The sequence below is a fragment of the Daphnia pulex genome, chromosome 4 (genome assembly GCF_021134715.1).
Source record: "Daphnia pulex isolate KAP4 chromosome 4, ASM2113471v1".
Taxonomy (NCBI): Eukaryota; Metazoa; Arthropoda; class Branchiopoda; order Diplostraca; family Daphniidae; genus Daphnia; species Daphnia pulex.
The window spans coordinates 4,010,353-4,021,883 of record NC_060020.1 but is presented as its reverse complement, the minus strand read 5'-3'; the positions used below and the strand labels follow the sequence as shown (position 1 = coordinate 4,021,883).

Sequence of the window (11,531 nt, the reverse complement as noted above, 5' to 3'; positions counted from 1 at the left end):
CCCACTTGCGAAGCCGGGGAATAGTGGAATAGCCTTCGTGGTTCTACGCAGCTTACTTTTTCTATTTCCGTCAATACAAAAAATTCATCCGAAACGTAGTCTGCTGCGCTGTTGTCTACGAAAATAATCCCTCTCGCTTCAAGTTGAACCTTGAAAAAATTTACACGACATTTCTTTTTTTTTTGTTCTTTAGTGGATGTGGAATGGCCATAGCATGATGAGTGCCAAGGAAGATTCAGAAACTCTTCGGATTGAAACACTCCGAGAAAGAATTTTCTTCGCTGCGAGAGACGGACTAGCAATTACCCTCTATGCTCTTCTCTCGGAGCTCAGCCCATCTCAACAATCTGAATTACTTAGCCAGGTAAAAGGCTTTTCACACTTATTTTTCTCTCTTATTTATCTTCTAACTTATGTCTAGTACATAAGTGATGATGCAATCCTTAATCAGCTACTTTATTGCATTTTTATTGTATTTACATAATCAGACTCGCACATGACATTTGCTTTTTGCTAGATTTTAAAGAGTTATTATGACATTGCCTGATCGTTTTTCATGTTGTATAAAAAATCTTTCATTATTGTTCATTTATTGAATCCTAAATATGATATCCTGAAGTCTTTAAAATGTCACGATATTTATTTACTGTCCATTAATTGCTTGAATAGGTTTCAGAAGAGCAAGGTCAAAGATGTACACCATTATTAATTGCAGCACGAAATGGCAAAGAAAATGTAGTCAAAATGCTTCTGAGTCAATTCAAACCAGACATTGAACAAGAGGGAGATGTAAAGTTTGATGGATATTTGATTGAAGGTGCTAGTCCTCTTTGGTGTGCAGCAGGTATCAAAGTTGTAAGGATGTGCTACCATTCATTTATTAAGGGACTTTTATTTTTAACTATAATTCACCAGGTGCTGGTCACCTGAAAGTTGTTAAAGCCTTGGTTAAAGCAGGAGCTGATGTCAATCATACAACAAAGACTTTCTCTACTCCCCTTCGAGCAGCCTCATTCGATGGACGGTTGGACATTGTAAAATATTTGATCGAACATAAAGCCGATATTCATTTGGCCAATAAATATAACAACACCTGTCTAATGATCGCAGCATTTAAAGGACATTTAGAAGTTGTAAAATGTTTGTTGGATCAAGGAGCAGATCCCAATCAGAAGGCGCATTGCGGAGCAACAGCTCTCCATTTTTCTGCGGAGTGTGGACACGTCGCAATAGTTCGCGAGTTAGTTGAATTTGGCGCCAAAATCACATGTAACGAACAGGGAATGTCTCCATTACTCTGCGCGGCTGAAAGAACCAAATCCGGAGTTGTCGACTACCTACTGACTCGGCCAGAATTTAGTCGGCATGCAAGAATAGAAGCATTAGAGCTTTTGGGGGCGTCCTTTGCAAATGATAAAGACAGTTACAACATTGAGCTGGCTTACAGCTACTTGCACCGAGCCATGGCGGTATTGATTAAAATTAAAATTTCCTTCCCACTTTTTCAATTTAATTTACAATTTTTCTCTGGCTAGATGAGGTTTGAGAATCCTGAGCAAATCGTGACAAAGCAGTACGTCGACCCGATTGAAGCATACGAAAATTGGAGAGAAGTGCAAACTCTTGCCGAACTGGAATCAATTCGTAACAGTCCAAACGCTATTCACATGGAGAGCCTAGTAATTCGAGAGCGCATACTGAGTATAAACAATCCGGAACTTCCTCATCCTATCGTTTTTCGTGGAGCTGTATTTGCCGACGATGCCCGCTTTGATCGATGCATTGCTCTTTGGCTGCATGCCCTACGTCTTCGCCAGCGAATGCAACTAACAGTATCCAAAGATCTTCTTCGATTCGCCCAGGTTTTCTCACAGGTTAGTTATCAAAAACCCACAAATGAAACGCGTTTATGTTCACAGCTATCATTCTTTACCATGTTTAAAGGTGTTGCATGTTGGGCTAGAATTGCCTTTCGACGTTCTGGAAGAGGTTTTGGCTGCAACGGCCATGGAACTTGAGCGAAATCAAACAAAAATAGCCAATCCTGGTCCTAAAGATGACGTCGAAGTAATTGCGGTACTACACACCCCACAATGACTTTTGTTGCTCTCAAATTTCGTCTTAACCATGTGTCATGTTATTTGAAACAGGAGGAGATGGATTGCAATGTAACCACAGCTCTCTACTTAGTCACGATAACAACTAAGTTAATGTCCAAGGCCACTTCGCAACAAGAACACAACATTTACCGGCATGTATTTAAACTCAATCGACTTAATATTCGAACCAAAGAAGGTTCTTCCTTGCTGCATTTGGCTGCCAGCGTTGATACTCCCGTTGATGAGTTTCACACCGTGGACATTTGCAGGTGCAATTATGTCGTTTAATAATATCTTGTTGACTTGTTGTTGAAATTAAGGAATTAAAGATTTTTTTTTTGTAGATTCCCTTGTGCTTCTACATGCAAATTATTGATCCAATGCGGATTTGATGTGAACGTAATGGACCATCGGCGAAATACGTACGTACATGTCTGCAAAACTCAACTGAATAGAAATCTAAATTTCCATATTTATACAGGCCTCTGCATCTGATTGTTGGTTATCCCAAACCAATTAGTGATTTTGTCACCCTACACTCTATAATTATGACGTATAATATTAATATTTTTTCCAGTTGTTTTTCTATAAAAGTAATCGAGATTGTTTTTAGATTAATTGAAGCTGGGGCACACATGGACGCCGTTAACTCGTTTGGGGAAACTCCTTTTGATGCGGCTACTACAGGTTCGTTTCATTATCTAGAAGTTGTTTAGGCTTTTAATGATATAATAAATTCATTGTTGTTTCACTCTTCCAGGAGTAGCTGAAATTATTCTACGGACGCAGAGTAAGTTGAGTCTAAAATGCATAGCCGCTAAAGCCATTAAAAGGTACGCCCTTAACTACGAGGGTTTAGTGCCTACACCTCTTGAAAGTTTTATCGAGCTTCACGGATCAGGAACTGGATTGCGTTAAGTCTTTCATACTGTACTGTAATTACTGAATCTCTCTAAGGTGCGCTGGCTATGCTTCGTTACGTTTTCTCCACACATTTTGCTTTTGTTCACTCATGAACAGTGCGAGTTGAACAAAATTGCGTATTAGGAGGTAAGATCTATACATAATGTCCATTGAGTCTTTCTCCTTTTTTGGCTAACTTTAACAATGTATGAAATGAAATGTTTTGTTTCTCTTTCATAAACATAGAAGGAATGTATTCATGCATGAATTCTGTACAGACTGATTAGAAAACAGCTGATATTGATTGAATCGTGTAAATAAAGGCGTAAAAAAAAAACATTAGGCTATTATCCACGATGTCTACGTGTCGATGTTTTGGGAGGCAATAGATTCCATAAGAGCTGGGCCGCTTATGGTAGACGTGGTCGCAACAATTATGTGGCGCCCAAGTTGGCGGGACAAAAGATCTAGTGAAGCAACTTCAGCTAACGTGACACCGCCAATAAAGCAAACCAGAATTTTTCCACGAGCGCCCCACTGAGGATGACTGCAATCTCCAATTCGTAAATTGTTACCGAAACAGCGAACAAAATCCCCCAAATTCGGTTCTTTTTCTTTTAGACACTTTTCAACAAATTGGTAAACAAGGGGTGTGTAAATTCCGCCAAAGACGTAGCTCGGATGTTGACCACTTTTTGCGGAACTGTTGTCATCCGACGAAGTACTTTGAGGCAACAAGTTCAAGCGCTGACAAATTTTTCGAAAAGGAACGCGTTCGGATTTGAGTGAAGTTACTTGCGCAACCCGGGCGAATCGGTCGGGGAGTAGTTCTAGGCTAATGCTCTTAGAATCACGTTGGTGAAATAGTCCTAATCGCTGGAGATAATGTAAAGTAGATAAATGTCTGTATCCGTACGCTTGCAGGAGCTGCCTATGAAGAAATTGATATTCTTTTTCAGGCAGACCGTCTTCCATCACTGAGTAGAGACAACACAACCGAAGAGTGGCAAAGAAATCGAACTGACGAGCTGTCGAATCGTCTAGAAATACCAGATATTCTTTCAATTTAGTATCGGTCATAGCGTCTTCTTGCAACCCAAGCAACTCTTCAAGTATTCCTGCTTGCCGTTTCATAACCATCTACGTATATAAAACAAATTATTTTTAGTGTAACACAAAACTATATATTTTTAACACTGAAATGAAAGCTGTGAAAATCGCAGTGGTCATATACCTCACAAGCACTGATGTGTAAAGCCAAAGATTTTTGTTGAGATTGTATCTTTTTTAAATCGTGCGAAACAAAATTTTTCATTTCTTCTATCGAGTCAGTATTTTTGATGTCCCGCCTTTGTTGTAACTCTTTGGCTTTTCTGCTGAGATGTTGAAAAACTACAGATATGTGTTTCCCTTTAATCTTTTAGAAAATAATACAGATTTAATTTTAATAATAATAAAGTAAACTAATGAGCTTAATTTTTACCTCTGCATAAATTTCATCGGAAGTAGAATTTAACATCAACCTTTGTGCCCCTTCAGTTCCATCAGAATCCAAATATACAAAACCAGATTTCAATTTTAAATTCTCATCTAGGACTCCTTCATAAGTTAATTGAGTCAAAAGTAGTGAGGCAAAATCAATATTACGATCTAACATGATCAAGTGATTGAATTCTGATTCTTCTGGAAAAGGAGGCTGAATTTCACTTTGCCATGTACCCAATAATTTGTGGACTCTATGTGATTTTTCACCCAGTGTGGTCACACATGGGAATTTTCCAAACAGACATTCAAAGCTCATTAAAGCTTTAGCAACAGATGTTAATAATGAATTTTCTTCTTTCAAGAAAGAAGCATTGAAAAGCTGAGGAAACTCCAATGACAGCAAATTAGAGTCAAGAGGTATAAAATCCCATGAATAACTATGTAGTGTAACAAAATCTAAAACTCCCAAAGATTCAAATACTGAATGGATCACATTCAATACTTTAGGTACCACAATTATGTGATATGCAATTGTCTTATCTGTTTCAGATTTTTTTAAATGCCAGGCAACATTTTCAGCAACAGCATAAATAGAAGGGATCAAATACAATCTGACCAAATTCTTCCAAGGAGGGGCAACCGAAGAAAGCTTATACATTTTGTCAACTCCTCGTTCTCTGCAAAATAAAGAAAATGTTACAAAACTTATAAATAATTACCAAAACTAACGACATACCGAAGTAAACGAGCGCCTGTCACCAAATCTATCGGTTTCATCAAATCTTCATGAATGACTAAGTCTTTTTGAACATTATTTGGAGCAATTTTTGTTAGTAAACTTAAGAGACGGAATTGAGAAGATTGTCGCAGATTTTCTATATCCATTCTTCAGTTAAAGGTAATATTTTCATGTGTAATTACTATTCGCAAACCACAACACACTCAAAGCAGTGGCCAGAGCCCATCAACGTCAATTTTGTTTTTGAAAACAAAAATTGTCGTCTGCTAGTGAATTGAACACACAATCTTAACTGACCGCTAGATGGATTTACATCTTTCTTATTTGGCGGGCAACGCGAGCTAATCAACATGGAACATTAATCATTGCAAAATATCTTGAGCTGCATGGTAAACTACTCTGTATCACAAATACACAATTACCACAACAAATACACAACAAACCACACATACATGGTTCCACAAACCGTCCGATCCATACAGAATTCTGGCGGAGATGACAACAGCGAATCAGAATCCAGCTTTAAACCTTAAAAGAGACAAAAAAGGATTCACATCACCTAAATTCACGAATTGTAATGTTCCCTGAAATTGAAACAAATCTAAATATGTCATGTGAGTTAAAAAGCGTTGCATTGTAAGTGTAAGTGATGTACTTTGTATTACGAAAACACTTCGTACTTCGTATAGGAATCAAAAGCAAAGTAAGATATACAGTTCAAAATTTAAGTCAAATAAGAACTAGTTGGGACGCTCACGGGTCAAAAAAAGGTAAAATGGGTATGAATTTCAAGGCCACGCCATCGCCATCAGAAGCAAAGATAAATAAATGAAATAGGGATACTGACACGCTGGTCCTTTTGGATTTACAAATGAATGTAAGATCAAAGGATAGTGGAATGTAAGGCCTTATAATATATGTTGAAATGAGCATATACAACATATAGGAAGTCTTGAGTGAGAACAGGTTGATTTCATTAGAAAAGGATTGTGAAGGCACTATACATAATCACTGGAGCTAGTATAAATAAACTTTATGAAATCTTTTACAATTCTCCTTGATCAAGAGCACTATGCATGTCTGATATGATTTTGGTCATTATTTCATTGTACTCAGAATTTTTCTTGAAAACAATATCCAGAAATGGAGGATTAGAAAAAAATCCAAACACTAAATCAATACGACCTAAACTTTTATCAGTGAGATGTGGTTGGACTATTTGTTTCAGCAAGTTCCTACACTCAATCAAAAGCTGCAAATGGGAAAATAAATTAATTAAGTATTAGTGAGAACATATTATAAATAAGGCATAACATACTTGGGTTAAAAATTTCTGATCATAACTGAAATCCACTTCAAAAAATGAAATCACAGTTTTTGCCGCTTTGTGAAACTTGTTTTGGAATTCAGACGCAATAGCCAACTCCTCTTGGGTAAACTGCTCGTTTCTGGCTAAAAGGCTAATTTTGGTCACAATTTTGATGATATTCTTTACAATCTTCTCAGATTCTTTCTTGTTTTGTGTCTAAAATAAATAGAAGTAGTTCAGTAATTGGATTCAGACAATCAACAATATTTTACAATTTTTTACTTACGTAGGTTTTGCAGAGCCTGTATACATTGTCCAGAAGGGAACCCATTCTATCATCAACAAAAACCTTTGCTACCCCTTTAGTTGACATTCTACTAAGTATTTTTTTTTGAGCTTTCAGAGCAATATCTCTGGCTCTAAAGTTGTCCGACATATTTACAGTTTCGATTTTAACACTAAGGCTTAATAAGGCGACTTATCACTTGTTGATTGAATAAAGAGGTTAACGACCGCCTTTATTCCACGATATTCAATGGTGCTTTATAAAAATTCCTAAAATATAAATTAATTTTGCATTTACTGATTTCTGTCTTTCATCTACTTTAATCAATTGTAAGATTTGTTTGTGAAGGACAAAGTAAGCAAATTTTTCGTAACAAAATGAAAGTGCCCGGTATTATCTGCCTTCCTAAACTACGAATAATCTACCCCCACAAAGGGTGTCGTGAGCTCGTGACAGACGTTTGTGCTACAATCCTACAAATTTTAATACGCCATGCGGCCCTTGGTGTGAATTTTTTTTTCTGCCAACGCCCAGAGGCAACACAAAGGTGAAGCGGCTGCTGCTTCGTGTATGCTTGACTACTAATACGACAAAAACAAGAGGGCTGGGAAATGTACACAGTGCAGACGATGTACCTTTGAACTTTCATCTTTTATTTTTCAGTTTTTATCATTCTGAAGTTAAAACATATGGATCAGAGATTTGTTCTCATATCCATATAAAAGTAGTATTTTCAAATATAGTTTAACCCACAAAAAAACGAAGCACTATTATTTCTGTTGCATTCTTATTTCTTCGAAAAAATAAAGATGGCATTAAAAGGAATTAAAGTAATTGAAATGGCAGGATTGGCCCCTGCACCTTTTTGTGGTTAGTGATGATTAGTTGTTGTTAAAGATTTTATCACTCTAATTCTATACTCAACCTCTGCATTTAGGTATGATTTTAAGTGACTTTGGAGCAGATGTAATTCGAGTAGACAAGGTATTTTCTTAAAACAAAACAGCATCGTAATCCTCTGTCCTCTCTACCTCACTTTAATAAAAATGCTTATTTTATTAAATTATATTAAAGCCTAATTATAAGTGGACAGAGGAAATTCATTGTAATGAAATTTTACCTGATTCATGTCTTTTTTATTAGTTAGTATGACTACTGACCTTCATACATTATAATACTTAAAAGTTGACACTTAATTCGGAATAGGCTAATGCACCACCGCTAGATCGCCAAGGAAGAGGGAAGCGGTCGATTGCCTTGAATTTGAAGTCTCCTGAAGGAATTGCTATTGTCCATAAATTATGCTCAAAAGCTGATGTTCTCATTGAACCATTCAGACCTGGTAAAATATTTTTTTCCCCTCAAGTTCTTTATTTCAACTTCACTACCACAAAAATTATTTTAGGAGTAATGGAAAAACTTGGTCTTGGTCCTTCAGTATTACTTAGCCAAAATCCGCGTCTGATATACGCCAGACTTACCGGTAATCAGCACACAAATTTTCCATACAAAAATTGTTTGTTTTTCCCTTTTAAAAAACTATTGTTTTCCAAATAAGGGTTTGGACAAAATGGACCGTATTCTTCTATGGCTGGGCATGATATAAACTACGTTGCTCTGAGTGGTAATCAAAAATTATGTTTAGTAGGTTTTCCACGTCTTCTTTAGTCAAACTTGTTCTCCATTTACATTTAGGACTACTTTCTCTTCTTGGGAGGCATAAAAGCAATCCACTTCCTCCGCAGAATCTATTAGCCGATTTTGCTGGCGGCGGCTTACTTTGTGCGATGGGTATAGCCATGGCATTGTTCGAAAGAGAGAAATCTAATATGGGCCAAATAATTGACGCGTCGATGGTTGAAGGGGCAGCCTATATTGGGTCTTGGATTTTCAAGTCACGAGACATGCCTGTTTGGAGCGGAGTTCGCGGAAAGAGTTGGTAACGACTAATTAAGAAAGATCATCCCCAAAAAGTATCAATACTTATCTATGCAAATTATACGCGATAGGTTTGATGGAGGAATTCATTACTACGAAACATATGAAACAAAGGATGGGAAACACATGACTGTTGGAGCCTTGGAGCCTCAATTCTATCAAGAATTGATTCAACGATTGGCCGATGCTGGAGTAGAGAACGTCCCTGATCAATATCCTGACGATTCCGAAGAAGCTAAAGCAAAAATGAACGACATTTTCTTACAGAAAACCCAGGAAGAATGGCGAGCTATTTTTGATGGCACCGATGCTTGTGTTGCGCCAGTGTTGAGCCTAGACGAAGCGCCTCTTCATGAACACAATCTTTCTCGAGGTAGCTTCGTTCGTAACACGAAAGGTCAATATGATCCAGCACCAGCACCTCGTCTTAGTCGCACACCTGCTCAAGCCCAAAATAACGTTGAGGAACCGTCAATTGGCGAAAACACTAGAGAAATTCTTATTCAAATGGGCTACACCACAGAAGATATCCAAAAATTCGTCAAAAACAAAGTTGCCCATCAGATTAATGGCAGTGCTAAATTGTAAACTAGTAAATTGTTTTTGGGGAGTTCGTCTGCAATTAATATTACAATGATATATTTGTACGAAAAAAATCTCACGTGTCGTATATTCTCCTCAATCAAAAGTTACTGAATAGCAAGAAAATTTAATGAGAATGACAAAAGCTGACGAGGTCATATGTCTGAGACATAAGCATGAGCCTAGTCAAAACAAGCCAAAATAGGTGCCATATTGAGCTTAAAGTTAAGCCAGGATGGAGCGACGTAGCAAGTTTGTTTAATTGAATTGTACGTATCGCCAATGACGGCGGTGCTTGCAGTTGAGGAGATTCCTCCTTGCGGTGTACCGGGTTTTTGTGTTTTATCTATTGGTTATTATATGTATAAAAAAAGTTAATTTTTTCCCCCTTACAACAAGTAAATAATAACTATTAAATTAGCAAAGGCTTGCACACCAGTAAACAGTTGGCGACGAGAAGGAGTTTTTCCCTTCTTCACACTAAACCCTCCTTGGGGTATCTGGGTAGAAGCTGAAGAAGATGGGTGCGCAGCCGACTTCGAAAGTCGTTGGTAAAACATCTCAGCATTCGCAGCTGATGCACCTTTAATAGCATCATCTTCCTGTTGGAAAACGACATATTTATTAAATTTTTTGCAAACATAAAAGCGTTAAATAATAATTTGTTTAAGCAGTAAAGAAATGCTCACCGAACTCGGCTTGGGTAGCCTTTGAAGAATTCCAGTTATGGACTGTTCCTCCAGAGATTTACGCCTCTGCTTTGTCCTCCTGTTGTTACCATTTCCCGATTGTTGTTGCTTATAAGTTATTCGACAGGACACCCAGTTCCGGATCAGTCTAGTAATTTTTAATATAACAATACTTAAATGAGCTATTCACATGTCAAAGAATTGACAAACAAAGGCACCTGACAAACGGGAAGACCATGAAAAAGGAAGAAGAACCGATTCCTAGTCGAACTTTAGTCATAGCGTCTTTTTTGCTATTTGGGAGATCGGCGATGGGGAACCATTGCAAGGCCCTAATTTCATTCCTTGTTCTGGGTATGAATTTTGTTTCATGGGGCACACCGGGTATGATATAAAGTCGGGTTAATTGGTCGTTGACGGTCGTTTCTAAAAATTCCTTGACGGATATCAGATGAGATATGTCGAATCCCGTCTCTTCTAAAACTTCACGCACTGCGCAGCGAGCTGGATCCTCTCCTTCATTAACTTTACCTTTTGGAAATCCCCATGAGCTCTTGGACCAAAATCCTTGAACCAGCAAGACCTGTAGATATATTTCAAAAACCTATTGATCAAAATTGTTCATGGAAATAGTAATATTTCATTAATATACATGGGTTAATTCTTCATTCAAAAGTATAGCACCAAAAGTTGGAACAGCCTGCTTGTATTCACGAAATTGTTCAAGATGCCTTTCAAAATTAGGTATGTACTTATGGAGAAAAGACAAATGCTGTAATAAAAATAAAAAATAAATTAATGTTATTGAAATGTAGCTTCAATGTGTAAAAAATTGCCTTGAATATATTTGCAGAAAATTCTTTTATGTTGCATTGTTTTCTAGTAGAGTTTTCTTCTGAGCAATAGAAGTCTATATAAAACCAGTGTGCCAACTCAATCTGGAAGAAAAGTCTAACCAAGTCCTTTCTCTCCTCTTCAGGTACATTTACAATAAATCGACTGCAACAGGAAAATACAGCAATATTTCAATGTCATAACAACTGACAAATTCATCTCCTCTTACGAACATACACAAGACACATATATGAAAACAAATTAGGGTAACTAACCTGCACAAATCATCCAGAATATCTGGTGGGATTTTGTACATCTGTGCCCAATTCCATTGCTCTACATTCTTTGAAGGAGTTTGTAGAGGAACACTCATGTCTTTTAAATGAAAGGGGGAAAACGAATAAAATAACAGACTGAAATAAGTGAAATGGTGAAACAAACGTTGGTTTGTTTATCTTCGTCTGACTTGAATTCTTTATCTTAACTGTCTTGTCAACGCACGTCGCCGGGTCGCCCCCTACACAAGACCAAATAGGTATGTTTGCTAGAGACGTATGTGAACTTTTCAAACTTGACTAATATCAGACTTATACAACTTAAAGTTTTAATTATTTATATTTTAATAAATTAATATGTTTTTATTTTTTTTTTAATAATTTTCTTTTAT

General features: G+C 37.1%; 5 protein-coding genes across 6 annotated transcripts; 2 read left to right on the top strand and 3 right to left on the bottom strand.

Annotated features, from left to right (window-relative positions):
• The first annotated feature begins 12 nt into the window (after positions 1 to 12).
• Positions 13 to 3,258, top strand: LOC124192972 (protein fem-1 homolog B-like). 2 transcript variants are annotated; one of them, XM_046586588.1, is made up of 10 exons: positions 13 to 364; positions 670 to 844; positions 916 to 1,469; positions 1,536 to 1,874; positions 1,945 to 2,076; positions 2,151 to 2,368; positions 2,444 to 2,521; positions 2,581 to 2,652; positions 2,713 to 2,786; positions 2,860 to 3,258. In XM_046586588.1, the coding sequence occupies exons 1-10, from the start codon at positions 197 to 199 to the stop codon at positions 3,015 to 3,017; spliced, it is 1,968 nt and encodes a 655-aa protein (XP_046442544.1). In that variant the 5' UTR covers positions 13 to 196; the 3' UTR covers positions 3,018 to 3,258. The 2 variants fall into 2 exon arrangements, with proteins under 2 accessions (XP_046442544.1, XP_046442543.1); XM_046586587.1 differs by having other exon boundaries at positions 66 to 364; positions 2,581 to 2,786.
• On the bottom strand, positions 3,240 to 5,600 carry LOC124192974 (vacuolar protein sorting-associated protein 33B-like). The gene is made up of 4 exons (XM_046586590.1): positions 5,224 to 5,600; positions 4,486 to 5,164; positions 4,237 to 4,419; positions 3,240 to 4,142 (listed from the first exon to the last, which is right to left on the bottom strand). The coding sequence occupies exons 1-4, from the start codon at positions 5,370 to 5,372 to the stop codon at positions 3,363 to 3,365; spliced, it is 1,791 nt and encodes a 596-aa protein (XP_046442546.1). The 5' UTR covers positions 5,373 to 5,600; the 3' UTR covers positions 3,240 to 3,362.
• Positions 5,601 to 5,863: 263 nt separating this feature from the next.
• Positions 5,864 to 7,370, bottom strand: LOC124192989 (tumor necrosis factor alpha-induced protein 8-like protein). Its single transcript, XM_046586611.1, has 3 exons — positions 6,822 to 7,370; positions 6,545 to 6,751; positions 5,864 to 6,478 (listed from the first exon to the last, which is right to left on the bottom strand). Exons 1-3 carry the CDS (start codon positions 6,969 to 6,971, stop codon positions 6,272 to 6,274), a joined length of 564 nt encoding a protein of 187 aa, XP_046442567.1. The 5' UTR covers positions 6,972 to 7,370; the 3' UTR covers positions 5,864 to 6,271.
• Positions 7,371 to 7,417: 47 nt separating this feature from the next.
• Positions 7,418 to 9,552, top strand: LOC124192980 (alpha-methylacyl-CoA racemase-like). Its single transcript, XM_046586600.1, has 7 exons — positions 7,418 to 7,691; positions 7,759 to 7,805; positions 8,028 to 8,163; positions 8,227 to 8,304; positions 8,380 to 8,445; positions 8,517 to 8,760; positions 8,831 to 9,552. The coding sequence occupies exons 1-7, from the start codon at positions 7,631 to 7,633 to the stop codon at positions 9,345 to 9,347; spliced, it is 1,149 nt and encodes a 382-aa protein (XP_046442556.1). The 5' UTR covers positions 7,418 to 7,630; the 3' UTR covers positions 9,348 to 9,552.
• Positions 9,399 to 11,393, bottom strand: LOC124192979 (m7GpppN-mRNA hydrolase-like). The gene is made up of 7 exons (XM_046586598.1): positions 11,140 to 11,393; positions 10,867 to 11,029; positions 10,683 to 10,802; positions 10,249 to 10,613; positions 10,031 to 10,178; positions 9,778 to 9,943; positions 9,399 to 9,687 (listed from the first exon to the last, which is right to left on the bottom strand). The coding sequence occupies exons 1-7, from the start codon at positions 11,235 to 11,237 to the stop codon at positions 9,524 to 9,526; spliced, it is 1,224 nt and encodes a 407-aa protein (XP_046442554.1). The 5' UTR covers positions 11,238 to 11,393; the 3' UTR covers positions 9,399 to 9,523.
• Between the last annotated feature and the right edge of the window lie 138 nt (positions 11,394 to 11,531).